Below are 18681 nucleotides of genomic sequence, written 5' to 3'. Positions count from 1 at the left end.
TCTCAAAAGCAGGGCTTTTTGTGCAGTTTCTCAGAGATGGATTAGCCTTTCCATTTAATTTAACAGTTGAAATATCTGGTATAGAAATAGAATCATTTTCGATAGCAAGAAGTTACATAAGTAGGTGCTTAGTGATTTAATTCCACAAGACTTCGTAAGCATTTGCATAATGACCATTGTACAAATAACATTGTGCTTTTATGAGGGTGGCCGATGTCATTATTTTACTTTATTTAGACTTTTCTTATTGGCTCTTCCTCTGAGTGCTGTTTTTTGATTCATATCATAAAGTGTTTCACATGGGCTTTAGTTAAATAGGGAGGCTTTATGAGCTCTAATTATACAGCTGCTTTTAAATAGCTTTCTTGAAATTGTTTTCTGTGAAAGCTTTTTATCACTGAAGTGGGGAAGCTTTTTCTTAATGTGGCTTAAATGCCTTCCCCAAAAAAGTATCTGAAACCAAAAAACAGTTTTATATTCTAAAAGGGTTGAATAGGATTATATTCAGTTCAAATCCATAGGTTTGTATTATACTTTGGGTTGTAATGAGGAACCATTTTTGTTTTAGAGGCCTTATGCTTGTCTGGGTCTCTGATACATTCTCTCATCTAATTATGAACATTTAAGTACATTTTACACTGTCACCTAAAATACTGATTTAATTCAGTAAAACGATCTCTCTTTGAACTTTCCTGATACCATAAGGAAGTGGGTTTACAGCTATTAAATCTTTTTTTATCTCTACACAAAGGTCCCCAAGTTCACTTATCCTTTCTAAACTTTTACTCTTTTCCTGTACCATTATGGAAGTATTTTCTATCTCATGATTTGTCCTTCCCTTGTGCTGCTTTAAACAGACACGTATTGCAGCCACATCTCAGTACTATTTACTGAGCTGTGTTTCAAGTTGTGGTCACAGGCAGTCACCCTCTGTTCTCTTTTCCAAAATGCTGCTTTATTATTTCACTTCAGAACAACGATTTCCCAGTTCTATTGTGTTAAAAACTGCAGTGCTCTCAGTTAATAGATTAATTGTCATGTATGTGCTAGAATAAATATAATTGTGGAAGAAAACCTGCAATTAGTGTTGAAGAAAATCCTTGAGCTGGGGCCTTAGAAAAGCACTTTTTTGTTGGTTGTTTTTTTTTTTTTCCTTCTCCCCTTCCTGCCAGAGTACTAGTCTTTTTTTGTCCAGGGTATGTTCTAGACAAGAATTTTTCAAAGTGCCCCCTTCACTTCTCTAGGAAACTAACTGTAGAAACTCTCAGGGATTCCTTAAGCTGTGGCCTTTGAAATCCAAGCCTATGTGACAATCTGTGTGTAACCTTTCTTTTTTCTTTAATTTAGCAGTCATCTGATCTTCCAGAAGGTGCAACTGTGCCAGCTTTGGGATTATCCAATAAAGCTGTTTTTGAAGGTATTGCTAGTGAGAAATAATGGTTGTGGTGTTTCATGTGGAAACTTTATTTAAGGGATTGTTTTAGTGTACATATTAGGTCTGTAAGTGTAGTCTTGACTGCAAGTTCAGAATCTAGAAATAAAATCGTGCAAAGCGTTTATTTTTTTGCTAGCACCTAAACATGGTGTTTTAAAGTAAAAAACACAAGTAAGAATATTAGTTAGCCAACAGTAGCTAATATCTTGGAGAGGCAGTGGAGATTACCTTGTGGGGAAACAGGGAAGGAGGGACAGACATGATAAAAAGTATTTTCTTGATGCTGGGAATGAGATCAGCGATCTCGTTTTTCATAAAGCCTCTGGTAAAAATGCACTATAGTGGAATGTACAAATTAGGTCAGATCTGTTTTTTTTCTCTGCCTAAAGCTTTATCAGAAGGTGTGATCTACAAAAGGAAGCATTTTAATAAGCTTCGTCTCTCAGGTCTTCAATGGCAATATGCCAAATTTTCCTAAATAATTTGTAGAGAAATAACAACTTAGTTGTACTTCAAATAACTTGTAAATATATTTTGGCAAACTTTTTTTTCCCCAGCTAACTCATGAGGTCTTCCAGTGAGAGGGGGGAATAAAACCTCCTTCTAAATTGTGGCCAGACACAGAATAACTAATTTCCTTTGACTTCATGTCAAGGAGGCAGCTCAGCAAATAGAACTTCCCTGCATCATCCACCACTGCTCACACAGTGCTGTCAGCATTGGTGGCTGGGAATTAAAACACCACAGATGTGATCTCACTTACTCTGCAGAGGAATCTTCTGGTGATCAGTGGTCTCAGATGAATGGTGCTCATTTCATTTTCAAAGAGAGCAAAGATGGGATGAATGAGAAGATAGTCTTTGCTTTGCTTTTTCTGTACCTTCTTTTTGAAACTGCTGTGCTTGAGAGGTACATTTGGCAAAAAGTTAGATTCTATCTGAGAGGAACTGTTCCCTATCTCTGTAGCTTTTTCTTAATGCCTTCACAATGAAAGTCAGAGTTGAATTTTCACTTACAATTAACTAGTTATGGGTCCCTCTGATACTTTTGCTTAAAGCTAAGGACTGAGCCCTCAGCATTTTTGCTCAAGTTTGCAAGTTATAGCTATACCTGCTCAAATATAGGTTTCCATTTAGTGATCTACATCAAATTTAGGAACTCATCACTTGTATCAGAGATTTTTGTCTTAAACTTTTCAAGTACAGAAAGAAAGGTTTAACACTGGGGAAACACAGGTTGAACTCTGGTGACTGCTTTGCTCAGTGAAATTCTTTTTAGGAATCTCTGAAAGATTGTGCTGATGGAGAGAGGTCAGTTTCAAAATGAAGGTTAGACTATTATTTTTTTTAAATCTTCTTATTCTCATATGCATAACCAGCTTCTAGGATTCATATTATTATACTCTGCAAGCAGAGAAACCTAGTTTCAACTACTTGTATAAATATAGATGTTTTTTACTTGTATAATAAATCCTCATATTTTCCCTCCTTTCTAGTATGTTCTCTAGCTAATGAAGTCTTTATTTTAATAGGAGATATGACTATTCAACCAGATGAGGATGAAGAATCATTTAATACCATTTCAAATCAGTATCCAGAGATTTATTTTCAACCCTTGATCCTTACAGGTATGAGAATTATTCCTGTTATACGTAATAGAGAATGAGGTTCATTGAATATAAAATTGAAGCATTATTTAGCTGATTTGAAAAAACCAAATTTGAATAGGCTGTACAAATCTTTTTCAGAACCTCCGCCAGAGGATCACTTGCTGCAGAATACCTTATGGCCTGAAATTCAGAAGTTGTAAGTTTTATTTTTCCTTTTGTTCTTCGTTACAAAATTTCCAGAAAGCTGTTGCAGCATGTTAATGTATCCTAGTCTTGTAACTCTTCATGTTGTACTATGTTGTTTGACTTTGTGTGTACTGTATTGCTTGTAAAATAAATAAATTATATATATATATATATATATATATATATATAAATTAGGAAACAGTGAAGAAAATGGCAATTAGAACTGATGTGTCACAGTTTTATTTTAGTTGGTTGTTTCTGCTTAAAGCCTTATATATACTGAAGGTCTCTCTGTGTAAGGAGCTTTCTGCTGCTTTCCACTTCATGGCATGGGCTTGCAGATGTGGTGTGGAAGTAGAGGCTGAGGCATCCATGGAGGAGTTTACCCCTAACTCCTTTCAGAGCTGTAAGGTGCAGTAGATGGAGCCAGCAGCACTCTGGTGTGTCTAGAGGTAGAGCAAAGTGATAAGTGTTGAGTCAGATGGTTACAGGCTGGTTTGAGTACTGAATGCTGACAGAGTGATTGTCAGTTGCAAAGATAATGGAGTTACGTGGCCATGATAATTGTTTTGAGGTTGCAGCGTTTTAGAATTCTTCAGCTGTGTTTTCTTCCTTTTCTGAAATTCACAACAATTTTTACTTGATTTGTTAAGGATCCCAGTAACATGAGGCTACGCTTTCAAAATCTTTAATGTTTTGATATTGAAGTATAGCACAAAGAAATTGAATAATCTCAATCTCTTGTGGTTTTATTTATCTGAATCTCCTGAAAGGGGTCTCAGACTGCAACAAGAAGATTGTTGAGCCTTTGCTGATGGTTAAAGTCACCACTTTTGTCAGGAAGGAACATTACAGTTACATTACCAGCTTTGTGAGGAAGGAAATAAAAAGCTTTGAGAAAATGCTCTGCAGCTGGCTTCATTGAACTTCATTGAGAGGGAAGTTCTGTGGGAGTTCATCTTTGCCTTCAATTGGGCTGTAAATCTGATTTGAATGCTTTTAAGCTCTGTTACTATGTTTGTACTCAAGAATGATTTTAGGAGGAAAGCCAGTGGATGTTAGACCATACCTGCACATTTTGTAATTTCTAACTGTTACTTTAACTGTTTCTTCTGTGCATTCTATGGCTGCTAATGCACTCACATAAATAGATTGATAAGGGATGTTTAAGTAGTGAAAAGGAGCCAAGGCCAAAATTCTTCATCATTTGTCTTTGACATTTCACTAAGTGTAGTGGGACATTAATATTTTATACTCTGCTATGGGAGTACTGCTTATCTGCCTTTATATCCTGCATTCATTAAAATAACTCTGTTTTATGACAGTCTTCAGATGACTTTTATCTGAGCAGTTTTTTCTGGTTTTAGAGACACAGCTAATGATATAGATCATTTTATGCAAGAGCAGCAAGATGTAAAGCATTCATAGACTTTCAGATTTTTTGGTCAGAGTAATCTTGAAAGAAGTAACATGAAATCACATAATGTAGATTTCAAGTTGCCATAGCAGCAGAAGAACAGTGTGAGGCACTGACTTGCTAAAAATAGCTTGTTTGTCATTGACATTTGTGTATTCCTAGCTCTAACTTGACACCAAATTTTGAAGGATTAGTGTTGGGTTTTACAAAGTGTTTGCTTGAGGAGGTTTTAGTATGAAGAACTGGCTGAGTTTTTTACATAATATAATAACTTTAAAAATATGGTAAATCTTGTGAGAATATGCTAATCTTTATCCCCTTGGAAAATTATCATGCAGCATGCTGAGATTAAAGCTTGAGTGATGACATAAATATATATGTTTGTATGTACGTACATTTCATGTAATACACTTGGGAGTTGGAAGAGATCCTTTTTGACACTAGAAAATTACTGTATTAATTTGTCTGGTCACTTGAAAGTCCATTTAGTCTACCTGTGCGTTAAAAAATGCTGTGCATTGTACAATGCTGAGGCAAAATTGCCTGTGGTTGAAAAGATAATTTCATTATTCATTCACGCAGTTAATTCTCTCCATTGTGAACCTTTATTTGATGGTGTACTGTGTAGTGAAGAGATCAGATTTTATTTATGGGATCAGAGGATGGGACTGTATTGTAGCTCCTATGCTGTCAAGGCTCATATACACTCCTTTAAAACAGCATCTCCTGTTGCCAATAGCTTAATTCTCTTTACTGGAGACAGCGATGGTCTATACAGCTGCTGGTCTGACCTGGGATAGTTCTACTCATGTAATTTTGCAAGAGAAAATATTTTGTGTTTTCTGTTAATTTAGTAAGAATGGTTACATTTTGACATTTCAAATTAGCAAAAGAATCGTTGCAGGCAGAAGCTTGAAATCAACTGCTCTTGAAATACTACTTTTAGGAGATTAAAACCTAAACAACTGAGGATTTGTTTCACAGGTTATTTTCCCGTCATTGAATTTCAGGAAATGCATACTTTTGAGACAATAAATATTTTTTAGTTTTAGAAAATTGGCTTGCAGTGGTTTTCACTACAAAACAGTCTCCAGGAATGTGCTTTAAAAGTAAGCATTATGATAAAACTCCTGCTGGTGGCAAATTAAGAGTAAGACATGCAGTAGTACCTTCGTCATTCTAAATACACTCAAATTCACAACTTAACATTTCATTTAGGGGTACACACCAGTCCCTCCCCTGTTAAAAGGTCCAGGCACAGTTACATTTCATAAAAGCCAGTGCATTCCCAGTGTTCAGACATGGCTTTGGCAGTCTGTTAAAGGGATATGCCCAGCGATGTTGCTTCGGACTTGGTTCAACAGATTCAGACAGTAATTTGTCATTTAAGGCTGTTGTGGCTGCCAGTGAAATCCCGTGAACGTCAGTCCCGTGTAAGAAGTTAACACTGCTGACCAAGGAGTTTATTAAGAAAACTGCCTATCTCTTCAGATCTAGGAGAATCATAGGAAACCATCTCACCCTACTGAGCTGATACTTGTCTACTGGAGGTTACGCCTCCCATTTTACTTTACTTCCAATCTTTTTTGTGACTGATTTTAATTTGTGTTAGTCCATATGGAATTTCCCCTTATTAGTTAAATACCAGTCTGGATATGTGAACTTGGATTTCAGCAGAACTCATGTGAAGACTGATTAAAAAATGTAATTCTGGAGAAGGCTAGAAATTTTGGGGGTTTTACAGAGGTTTTTTTCCTTTTCTAACATTTCCTTTTAGTTCAGAAATCTTCTTGCCATATTTCACAGAATAGGCATCCTTTGAGTGTGTGTTTGTGACATATTTCTTCAGTGGTTTTCAAATACGTGGCTTATGATTTTTATCAGTAGTGTGAAAATTGCTTTTTAAGAAAATAGGGATACATTAAATACTGCTTTAATCTGCTTTGTTAATCATTAGGGTGGCTTTTGCATTGCTGGTGCTCTAGGACTATAGAATGGGCTGGGGAGATTTTTCTGTAGCCAGTTTCTAAAGGAAAAAATTGTGCAGATGTTTAAACTGAAAGCTGAACAAATTGTTTGGGATGTGATACAGAAACAGTGGTGAGAAGTTCCTGGCAGGTGCCTTTCATTTTTGAAAAGGGATTTAAATTAGTATAACAATTCTGATACATACTGCAAAAATGATTGTGATGTGTTAAATTTGTTTTCACGTGTGTTTCAGATACGGACATGGATATGAAATTTTTTGTGTTGCTTGCAATAATTCAAACACTCTAATTGCCTCAGCGTGTAAGGTAAGAAAAGATTCTAGCACCACCTAGTGAAAAGTGCTGTCCAGTTTCTAGGGTTGAATCCTCTTCTTTCTCACAAAATGTGAAAGATTTTGTGTAAGTGACAGTTGGCTTGCAAAGGTGAGGGTGGATTGCCAATGAGTTATTATTTCTACATTGTGTGTGATTCATTTGAAGATATTGGTAAGATAAATTCTAAGAAATACGGGTCTGAAATGTTTTCTTGCTGATATATTGTCAGCATTAGAAGAAAGTAGGGAAACAATGTTGAAACTTCGCAGAGGAAAGCTGAGTCTTACTGGATTGCAAGCCTAAAAACAAGCTAATATCTTACTACTTTGAAATGTGTGACTTTTATACTTCCTCTCATTAATTCATACTGATACTGTTTTCCATCCATCCAGGCTTCCAAAAAAGAACATGCAGCAATTATTTTGTGGAGCACTACTTCTTGGAAGAAACTGCAGACTTTGTCTTTTCACAATCTGACTGTTACTCAGCTGGCATTTTCTCCTGATGACAGCTTTTTACTGGCTGTTTCTAGAGACAGGAATTGGTCACTGTGGAGGAAACAGGATTCCTCAGAGTCAGGTAAGATATGAAAAGGATATATGCCCTTGTAGACTTGGCAGTTTGTTCACTATTTTTGGCTGCAAAATATTTGAAAGAGAATTGATAAAATATTTTAATGGACATTTTGCTTGAAACTTTGGAGAATTATTAGTGTTGTAGGGTCTTGTGAATTTAAGAAATGCAATTAATATGTGGAAACATAAAAAGGAAATTAAAATGCAGAGAAGAATATAATCAGGCTTTAGATGGTGTTTAATTGATGGATGTAATGAAGTCCTCGTGCCTCCTGCGTGTGATTGTACGTTTGACTTACTGAAATCAAGCACACAAGCTGAACTTCAGATTGGCATTCTGTCAAGGAGAGCCTTCATTGCAGAGTTCTGTGCAGGCATAGCCAGAAGGTTCAGTGCTGCACCCATATCCTGCACAAACTGCCTTGTCCCTGCTTGCATGGCCTGACCCTTTGAGACTCCTGACAGGATTAATCTGTGTCTTTGGTGTGGCTTTCTGATAATCCTACACAATTGATTAATTTGACTAGAACTGGCTATGTCTGGAAAAAGAGCTGATTGTAAGGACTCAGTTGACTTTCTCATTAAGACTTTGAGCCTTGCAAAATCATGAGGAGATTGCTATTGAAAACTTTAATAGAATCCTAGAACAGATGCTTGTGCTGAAAGCGATTATCATTGCACTCTTGGCTTAATAGCATATAAACACTGCTGGGCTCTATAGAATGTTCCTAGAGACTTGGCAGTGAGTTTTGGCCCCTTCAGACAGTGTCCAGTTGTATCCTGGCCTGAATTTCTGTTCTATTCAGACTTCTAAAGCCTGGCATATTGTCTACAGTAGTTACACAATGGTTCAGGATAAGGATCATGAATACTCATAGCAAGTAGAGGAAATCCTCTTTTCATCTGTTCATCAATAACCCTTCTGTCTACAAATAACATCATTATCAATGTAAAGCAAAACTGCTGCTATTGGCATCCCAAGAAGTGGTTATTTAAAGTCTGTGCTCCAAAATGTCAACCTTTTCTACTTAGGAAAAGCATTATCATTTACTGATCTGCTGATCAGATATAGTGCCTGATGGTATACATGCTGAAATATGAGCTTGTCTCTTTGGGAACACATTAATCTTTACAATTGGACCATTATGATTTGACAGTTGGGACTTCACTGGTAAATAGGAGCTTTAGTGAAATTACTGGGGAAATGTGAACACAAGGTAAATGTTGCACTATTCAAAAACTTCTGAAGTCAGTGTTCTTAAAAAAACATGATAGACATAACCTGAAGGTGGTCTACTTAAATTCTTCTGAAAAAGAAATTTATTTAAAAGATTGAATTGTTCCTACTGCTTTAGGGCTATGAGGTCTTACTGATACGGTCTTGAACAGGTGCTAGTTATCGCTGTCGTAAGTGCTGGAAAAAACCTCATATAGTTGTAAGTATTCTCAGTTGCTTTAAAGATGAGTGGAATAATGTCAAAGTATTCTTGCAGTTCTGACATAGAGTTTAGTAAGAGTAACAATCACTTTTAATATGTAAAGCAGTTGAAACAAGGCTTTTTCCTCTTTTTATTCCAGGACCAGTCTTCACTTGCTGTGCATACACAGATAAAAATACAGCTGTTCACAGTCGAATCATTTGGTCCTGTGATTGGACACCAGACAGCAAGTATTTTATTACTGGCAGTCGGGACAAAAAGGTAATTAATGTTAAAGAAATTTAGAAAGCCCAGGGTTGTTTTAAACATCTTTTAGAATAACAAACACTGTATTCTAATGAGCCTTTATTTTATATATACACAACAATCTTATTGCATGTATTAGCACAGAAATCAGTGATACTTTCATAAGCTAAATAAAGTGCTTGAATATGTATATACAAGACTGTGGGCTGCCAGTTGGACATTCTCCCTTCTTTTTTCATGCAGTGAGACAAGCATATGTCACATAATTCTATGGGTCTCGAATTTTTCTTTAACTTTCATAACAGAATCTGGTTTTGTTGTCAGTAACTTTCATGAAATCAGACAGACTGCCTACAAAGTTGAATCTTTGTAGGTAGAGGGTGTTTTTACCATTTTTAGGGTCATCCACTGTGCCTTGAAATTATTTTAATGAAGTTATTCCTTATGTTTTTGTATGTGCATTTACAAGAAGATTGAAGTGGAAGTTCACAGATGATGCTTTTTCTTACAGGTCATTATCTGGGGGCAGTGTGATTTGCCAGTGATTACTGAAGGGAATGAGCTGGATGCAATCAAGCCTTGTTCAACAGTGCTGGATGCCGGGGATTCTGTGACTGCTGTTGGTATCAGCCGTGTGCTTACTCCTGATGGAAGGTATTGCTGGTTTTCTGTAATGTCATTTTGTGTTTAATCTGAAATTAGTATTTATCCCTTTAGACAACTAGTTTCCTGTGGCTAAACAGCTCCCTAAATCTACTTGTCAATTGTTTTGACCATTCTTTAACAGAATGACCTCTACTTTTTTTCTTTCCTAGCCACCTTTTCAGGTATATGGTGACTTCTCCAAGCAGTGTAATGAGAAAAATGGAAGTGGGAGAGGGGAGGGAGAGATGCATGGACACATCTGAAACACATTAATTCTTCCAAAAATATTGACTGATCTGATGTTGTGATAGCCTCCTTATTTTTTCCTAACCAAATATATGTAGCAGGTCTCTGCTTTGCTAATTTTTTTGTGAAGCAGCTTGGATGTATTAATTTTTTTCATGGAAAAGTAAATACTGATTTAAAGGGCAAGGTGCAACAACAGTGCTTGAGTGCTATTCTTTCTATCCTGCATTAGAACTGACCTCACTGAGCTGTCTACTGTAATTTCTAATGAAATGAATGTAATTATTCTCTTGATAGATACATTGTTGCAGTAGGCCTAGAGAATGGGAAGATTATCTTGTACACATGGAAGCAAAGTGGGAAAGAACCAGCACTGGTGGACTGGACCACAGGTGTTGAGATAGATAACAGGTATGCCTTTTGAAGTGAGTTAGGAGCAATGGAATACTATTCTTCAGACTAACAGTGCTGTAGTTCTGTTCTTATAGTATAAAATATATGAATCTAGTTTATTTCTATATCAAAAATTGTTATCATTTTAGGAAAAGTTTGATCCCTGAAAGTTTAAAGATGTCTTGAAGCAAAACCCAGAAATAAAAATATTATTTATTTAGATGTGTTAAAAAACCTTCCAACAAATATGAACAAAAACCAGAGGGGAGTTAAATGCCAAAATACCTCATGCTATGCAAAAGCTTTGAGAAGTATTACCCTTTTTGGCCTACTTAAAAAAAAAGCTTTACCTTTAGTCATAAATATGATGATAAAAAATAGTGATAAGAGAGTGGAAAGGATTGCTGTCTGTGTACATCAGCAAAACACTTAGGAGTGGATGACAGCAAGCTTTGGTGGGCAGCTTCCAGCAGAAACCATTGGAGTGACAAGCTGTATGTGGGGCTGCTGCACTGACAGCTAGAGAGACTCTGGAGAGACTTGGAATGTTTCACTTGAAGCACTCCCCTGGGTTCTTCTGTCACACACTGGCATTGATAGTAACAGAAATGGAAGTTGATGGTGACTTTGGCCTGTGTGTGCTTGCAGTGAATGGGAAAGAGACACCAGATAACAGGAAATTGCAGGCTGAAAGCCAGAAATCTGTCATATCTAAGTAACTGAGATACTTGACCTCCAGCTTAATGTGGTAAAACTGAAAATCAATAGCTGTTTGAATTATTGATGAGTGAGAGGATAAAATGTCATTAGTGTTAATGACCCTACTTAATAAGAACTTAATACCTGCTGGTTGTCACAAGTCAGTTTTTCCTCAGTTGGTAGTGTTAACTGAAGACTACTAATTACAGGAGTGTTGATGTTTACTCTCACATGCCCAACTGTGTTTAACATTTTGCAGTTACGTATGGATTTCTTTTTGTTGCAGCCAAAGCCATGCTCTTGCTGTGAAGCGCTTGTGCTGGAGACATCACGCAGGCAGAGCTGGACATAATGATGAGAGCAGCAGCAAGTGGTTGCAGCTTGCAAGTTGTGGAGCTGATCACTGTGTTAAAATATTCAATGTCAACAGATTTGCTCTTTAGCAAAGACAGCAGGCCTGTTTGTGCCAAACAGATTCACAGCATTTTATTTCAACTTTTAGCCACTTGGATTATTGAATTTTCTATTTTCTCCCGTGGAAAATAAAGTATCTTACATGTAACTTATTAAAGCAACTTTAGTGGAAATTTGAAATATTAAATATTTTTCTAATCCTGCAGTTCTGGGGATATGAAGTATATGTTTTGTTTGGTGAGTATCCTGAAACTGAGGGATGGGAGGTGGGGTAGGGCATGGGAGGATAATGAGAGAGCTTTGTTTGCTGTGAACTCGAAGGGTAAATGGGAAGCTGCTGACACTTGGGCACTTCTGTGCTTGAGATTTCACTTGGAGTGCTGAATTTTTTTTATCTCCTCTTGCTATTAAGTTAACTCTTGGTGGGCCCGCCAGTGCTGCCAGTGTGTGTTCAGACATGTGCAGCCAGAGGTCAGGGTTAAACATGGAACTTTCTCTGATTGCCTTTGAATGTGTATTAGAGCTCTGGTCCAAGTCTGAGGCAGCCTGACTCTGGAAGGAGTAGTTTGTATTCAGATGCTTGGGCAGTCCTGCTTGCTTTTACTCCCTTATTCTGCTTTGCAGGGCTGAACTCATACTTCTTGGTCAGGTGGGGCTTAAAGCTGAACTCAGAGACCGCTTAAATCTTCTGGTGTCTCCCCTGTGAGCCCTCTCTGACCAGAGTGTGATAGAAGAGCCACCTCTGAGACTGTTGGAGGGCTGTCCTCTAGAGTTCAGACTGGAAAAGCTTATGCATATCACTAGGCAGGAGCTAAAAGGAGGCAGCCATTCCTTACAATGCCTTTGGGCTCTTCCTGACTTCTGAGGGCTCCTTCTTTGCTCTTGTGAAAACAAGTTAACTTGGTTGTCCCATAGTGTAATTTGAGTGCTAAGAGACTGAGAGTACTTCAGAAAGACTTCATGTCAGCAGGTCTATATCTGGTTTCAAAGTCTAACTTAGAAATTAGTTAAACTTTGAGAGTGAAGTTGTTATTCCAGAACTGCTTGCTACCTGTAACTGGCAGTGCAGAGGTAACTGGAATTAACTTTCTACTGTTTTGGATATTTAGATTAAGAGTGTAGCTCTTTCAGAGTGGGCTACACTGTCTTCAGAGTAATTATGGTTTATGCCTTGAAAGGTTTTGTATTTTAGCTCTTTATTTTCAGTTCTGTTTTCAGCCATTAAAAAAACCAAACCCATTCTTTAAAATGGGGGCAGGAGAATAATAAAAGACTTATTAAATAAAGATAATTTGCTACATTTTACTTGTGGTACCCAGTGCTTTCCTTACATGAATGCTTTAGCATTCAAGCATTTGAGTATTTTATTTCACTTGTCTGGGAATTTCAAAGCAACTATATCCTGACAAGGGAAGGGCATAACTTATCACTCATGAGGTTTCAAAAAGCTGCCAAAAGTGGGTCTTTATTCTGTGTCACACTTGTAATCTTGTATCTTAAAATTTGATGATAATACTGCACAATTCTTTTCAATAATAGTATATCTTGTTATGTGGCCACTTCTGGGCATAGTTGACAATGAAATATCATATTGGTTGTCCCTCCCTTTTATTTTGTGAAATACTGTCATTGACTAGCATCAGCTCTTAGAGGATTTAGTAATCCACTCCATTGCCCCTGGAACTTGGGGAACATTCATTCACATTCATTGTTCCAGCTTTAAATGCACCAGATTAGTCTGTTGGTCTCTTAAGTCTAAATGTTTATAATACACAATTTAAATTTTCAATTAAGTTAGAGGTTAGACACCTCAACATATGATTAATATTTTATGTATGGTACTCCTTTTGCTCACACATCGCTTTGCTATGCATTTAGTAGGTGTGACTTTAATATACACCTTTGTCTTCTCATAAATCCACTCATGTCTTTTCAAAATGTAAATCAGCATGTAAAAAATACTAAGGAATGAGCTGCTGTCAATGTACCTGGTGCTCTGAAATTATCTGCTTGTTGTACAGTGCCACTGAAAATGGAGTTGAGAAAATTGATGGGATAAACTGAAGTTTTGAAAAGAACATTTTGTGACCTTTTGATACATTTGAGGTAAAGCCATCCCATGAAGATTTTAGATACATATTATCAGTATTTACTGGCTTTATGCTAAATTTGAAGAGAATTTGTGGTCAAAGATATGAACAAACTGTTTTATGTAATCATGCCTAAAGGAGGAGGATTATTTTGTCTTGCACTAGAGGTGCATGTGACAAAGCAAGCAAGAAATGGCATGGGTCTTGTTTGTAACTAAAAACTATTGAGATTGTCCAAAGCAATCTTAAATCTTTCAGTCCAGGGTGCAGATGTAGGCATCCTCAAGTCTGTATTGCACCAACAAGCCATGCTAACACTGACATTAGAGGTGAGTATGCTGTGGTGTCTGGTGGATGAGGAGGGCAAAACAAGCTGTTTGTGTAAACTGGGAGGATGTGGGATGCTGACCTTCAGCCCGAGGAACTCCTACCTGGGCTCCACGTGGCAAGCTCCCTAAACACTGCTGCCAAGCTATTGATTGTGTTAATTCCTTCAGTTATGAAATGGCAAAGAAGGAGCAGGTTATGCATCATGCTAAGCCTTAAAAAAGTGCTATCCTGCTGTTTCTCTTGTGGGCTGAGACTTCAGAAGTAACTAGAGGCAGTTGAAAATTTCAAGGAAGTCAGTTATTGAACTCTGAGCTATTGAAAGCATCGCTTTGGCAACTCTGACTAATCTCTGTTTTCCAAAATATTTAACGTGAAGAAATGAGAATGCTCCAAGGCTCACTGCCAACTGCAGCTAATGCGGAGATGAGGGAAGAGGAGGAAGCAGCTGTGTCCTCATTTAGACTCAAATCTCACTTTAAAGAAGTGGCTGTTAAAAATAAGGAAACTTTAAAATAACTGAAATGGGAAGCAAAAATATTACTTGCTCTGTTTTAAGGAGCATCTGGAGCTGTACAAAAGATGAGGCAAAATCACTGACGGGACAAAAATCAGAATTTGCCTTTTGTGTGCTGGAAGCTGGTGGAGGTGGGAGTTGTTGAGCACAGTTCAGCAATGCCCCTCTACTGCTCTTTATCAGCAGTCCTTATCAGGCTCTGCAGTGGTAGTTTTGAGGCAGCAGGGCAGGGCAGCCTGTTTACCCTGTGACACCCTTGACCGTCCAAACATTGCCATTTTTGCCCTGTGCACTGGCACACCCTCAGACAGTTGTGGGATATCCTTTCAGAGACACTTTTCTCCCCCAGCCAAGAACTGCCTTTTTTTCCTATGCCAACCACCAGATTTCCCTCATCCTGCTTCTATGTTTGTAGGGAGTTGGGTGAGGCTATGGGCTCCCTTTGCCAGCCCCTGGTACTCTTGCTTAAGCACAGCTCTTGCTGCCACCTTGTGTGACAGGCTCTAGTGACTGTGTTCGAGGAGTTTGTGTTCAGTATCCAAACACTGTCATGTTATTTTCTGCAGCAACTCATCCTATGCTGTAATGCAATAATAAAGCTAGAAATGGCCTCTCTTTCTGGAGGGAGTTTAGGGTAGAGCATGTGACAAGTCCCAGTGCTGTACCATAATAATGGGGCTAGCTCCAGCATCCTGGGGTAGCTCTCCCAACCAGACATGCCCTGGTCTTAAAGTCCTCAAGGAGAGCTGCTCCATGTAATTGATGTTTGCAGACTTAGCTGACATTACAGCTGCACAGATGAGGGGAGGTGTTGTGCCCAAGGTAATTGCTGGGTTACAGTGGTGTCACCCTTGTGCAGACTCCAGCAGATCACAGCTGAAATAACAAAGGATGCAGCAAACAGATTTTTTTTTTACTGCAGAGATCTTTTCCCTTTGCCTCAAAAGCTTGTGCTCACACTGATCTTGTCCTGCCTCATAGTCCTTTTTTTCGAAGGACTTTTCTCTCTTTATTCACCCCCTCTTCTAACAATACAATTTGCCTTCTTGGTCCCTTCTGCATTCCTATAAGCAATCCTTATTTTCTCAACAGTCTTTTATCTCTTCCTGTTGTTCTTGTAAGATAATCCAATGCTTTCTAATACATGATCCTGGGAGAATTCAAGTGTATCAAGTATAACATCCTCTTGGTATTTTCCATTCAGCCTCCTGTGTCTCTGATTCTTCCTTTGCTAGGTTTTGGGCTTTTGGTGTTTACACAGCCTGTCCAGCAGCATTACCTCCTTTCTCCCTGACAATAAATTACTGGCATACGTGTGAGCAGCGTGCCCTCCTCCCTTGCTGAAGCATAAGCTCTCCAACTGCCAGTGGGGGGAACTTTTCTCCTCTGCAAAAATGAATTGACTGCAGTCTCCCCAAGGGAAGCTTTCCAAGTGCTTTTCAAGATAAAGCAATCGTTCTGTTTGTCTCTCTGTTTCATAATCTTGGAGAGTCTCCTTCCTGCGAGTTATCATATAAAGATGTGCCTCTCTGAGAGAATATCTGTACTCCACAGACACACTTTTTACAGTGTAGGAGCTTCCTGCTGTTCAAGTTTTTTCCTTTGACATGGCAGGCAATCCTCTATTCAGTTCTCTGGATGCTACAAATTTTCACCACTGTCCACAGAGAGCACCGAGCTGCGACACTTGATTCTCTCTCTGCAGTGCAGGGAAGCTCCTGAGATGCCTGTAGGTTGCCCTGGGTAGTTCTTCAGGGTGGGTCGGTCTGACTTCAACAGGTGCTAAAATGTGATGTAGAAGCCTCCTGTGGGTGTTCTGGTCAAACTGCTGCTTCTTTGGTGTGTGCACGCAGTCTGTTTATATCAGAGACATTGCTGTGCCTTCAGTAACAGCTCCAGGTCACTAAGTCCATTGGGAATAGTTGAAGTGGGAGCTCCTTTACAGCTGGTGAGCATTGATTCAGGCTGGCAGACCACCCCTGTAGTTACAGGTGCATGGAATGTGGGCCATTAAAGGTAATAAAAAGGTAGAAATGTTGGTTTTGCTTAACTGCTACTAGAAAAATGGCAGCTTCAGCTTTTTCTACCCATCAAAAGGAAAATTGGTGTGTTTTATCAAGGAAAAGGTATTGTCATAGCTCAAAACAGGAGTTATGTCTCTGATGTGAAATTCTGCAATTCCTATGAATTGCTTAAAAGTGCATTTAAGTGCTTAAAAGATTAGTAGTACTGAAAATTGCTAGCTCAAAGCTGTAATAAAAACATTATTTTTCACAGAGCAATAGGATCATGTGATTATTAAAATTGGAAGGGAGCTCAGAAAGTCTCTCTTCCAACCTCCTCCAGGCAGGGTCAACTGTGAAATCACACCAGGCTGCTCAGAACTTCTGCTGGTCTGGTCTTGAAAATCTCAGAAGATGGAGACTGCACAGTTTGCCTGCTGACTGCCTTCAGGGTGAAAACTTTTCTTCTACTTCTCTCAGTTCTGAACCTCTCTTGTTTCATTTTATGCCCTCTCTTTCCTTCCTTCATCTCTTTATTGTGGAGAGCTGGGCTCCATCATCTTCACAGCCTCCTTCTTAGCATCAAAAGGCTGCTACCGAGTACCGGCAAAGCCTTTTCTTCCCCAGGCTGAACCTGGCCCATCCCTCCACCTTCCTCCACAGGGCACCTGATCCAGCTCCCTCTACCTTAGTGGCCCTCTGCTGCACTTGCTGCAGTTTGACATCATCTTTCCTGTGTTGGGAAAACCCCAAACTGGGCAGGTGCCCACGGTCTCTACAATAGATTGCAGTGTCTAAAGTCTGTGGTCCAATTTCCTGTCCTAGTAGTCCAAATCTATAACTCTCTTTTCTTTACCCTTATCATATATTTTCCTACGCTACTTCTTTGTGTGCACTTGCCTGTGTGTGGTGGTGATGTGATCCCAAGACAGAGATGCAGATTTCAATGTGTGTTTGCAGAGCTGGGAACTTCCCCATGCCCCCTGTGCAGGGAATTCCAACATCCCCACCAGACAGGAACTCTGGCCACATGGCACGCTGCCTCTGGGAACAAAAGGGCTCCTGGCATACCAGTTAAATGTTCATGCTTCCAACACTGGTGAGGTGGAAAGGGTAAAGATGGGTTGGCTCTGGCTGGAAGCTCCCTCCATCTCCTGCCTCCATTTGGGTATGGGGTGCCTGGCCCCAGAGAGCAAGGCACCCAGCCCAGGCAGGCGTTCAGAGCTGCAATCCATCTCTGGATTTCCATCTGTTTCCCTGTGACTTGGGGTGGCCATTGCAGCCATCTGTTTAGATAATTGAGAGCTGACACAGGCACTGTTATATTGGTTGTAAAACCAAAACAGCCCCTCACCCCTAAAATTATAGATTAAAAAAATTGCTTACCCTCTATCTCAGAGGAAAAGAAATGGATGCTATTTTAAGTGCCTGAATTGTGGTCATTTCACTGAAAAATCAGTGAGTTGCTTTTTTCCACATGCCCAGGACCACCAGGTGGCAATATAAGAAAAAGGATAAGTGAGTATTTGCAGCACCTGTTATGTATACCCAAAAATTCAAAATAAATTACAAATATGTTCAAACGCAGGTATTCTATCTGCTCTGAATTGTTTAAATGCACTGTTTCAGTGACAAACATTTCTTATGAAACACTGATTTTGAAAGCATTCTTCCATTTTTGTCCTGCAGTTGGGAAACTGTAAACTTCAAAAAGCAGTGAGCACCTCCTAATCACACAGGATCCTCCTGTCTGCTATAGACGTTGTCCCTCACCCCAACAACTCAGTCTGAAGAGGATGTAAGAAAATCTTAATCTCCTTGCTTTACCTTGTTGAAGTGTAAAATAGGACCTAAATTTCTGTCTATTTTGTTGTCTGGGTTTTTTTTTTCATTCTGAAAGGCTGCCTAACCATGTGGATGCCCTGGGAGTGCTTTAAGCTAATGAAGTCTCACACACATCCTGATAGCAGCTGTGATTTGGATTATAGGGTAGATTAAGATGAAATATTAGGAACAATTTCTTTACTGTGAGCATGGTGAGATGCAGGAACAGGTTGCCCAAAGAAGTTTTACACGACCCATTCCTGGAAGTTTTCAAGGCAAGGCTGGATGTGGCTTTGGATGTGGGAGTGATGAA

At 38.9% G+C, this 18681-nt stretch overlaps 1 protein-coding gene across 3 annotated transcripts in view; it reads left to right on the top strand.

Annotated features, from left to right (window-relative positions):
* ELP2 (elongator acetyltransferase complex subunit 2) overlaps positions 1–12912 on the top strand; it is a 38055-nt gene extending 25143 nt beyond the window's left edge. For 2 of the 3 annotated variants that reach the window (XM_058022624.1, XM_058022632.1), the window contains exons 14-22: positions 1348–1417; positions 2967–3062; positions 3183–3240; positions 6869–6941; positions 7343–7529; positions 9104–9225; positions 9722–9864; positions 10399–10512; positions 11480–12912. In XM_058022624.1, coding sequence (XP_057878607.1) covers positions 1348–1417; positions 2967–3062; positions 3183–3240; positions 6869–6941; positions 7343–7529; positions 9104–9225; positions 9722–9864; positions 10399–10512; positions 11480–11636 — 1020 coding nt within the window. In that variant the 3' untranslated portion in view covers positions 11637–12912. The remainder of the gene's footprint in view (positions 1–1347; positions 1418–2966; positions 3063–3182; positions 3241–6868; positions 6942–7342; positions 7530–9103; positions 9226–9721; positions 9865–10398; positions 10513–11479) is intronic. The other variant, XM_058022641.1, reaches the window with a different exon arrangement.
* Positions 12913–18681: the final 5769 nt, after the last annotated feature.

Source organism: Melospiza georgiana, chromosome 1 (assembly GCF_028018845.1).
Source record: "Melospiza georgiana isolate bMelGeo1 chromosome 1, bMelGeo1.pri, whole genome shotgun sequence".
NCBI lineage: Eukaryota > Metazoa > Chordata > Aves > Passeriformes > Passerellidae > Melospiza > Melospiza georgiana.
The sequence above is the reverse complement of the archived record's forward strand: the minus strand, read 5'-3'. Positions and strand labels throughout refer to the sequence as shown.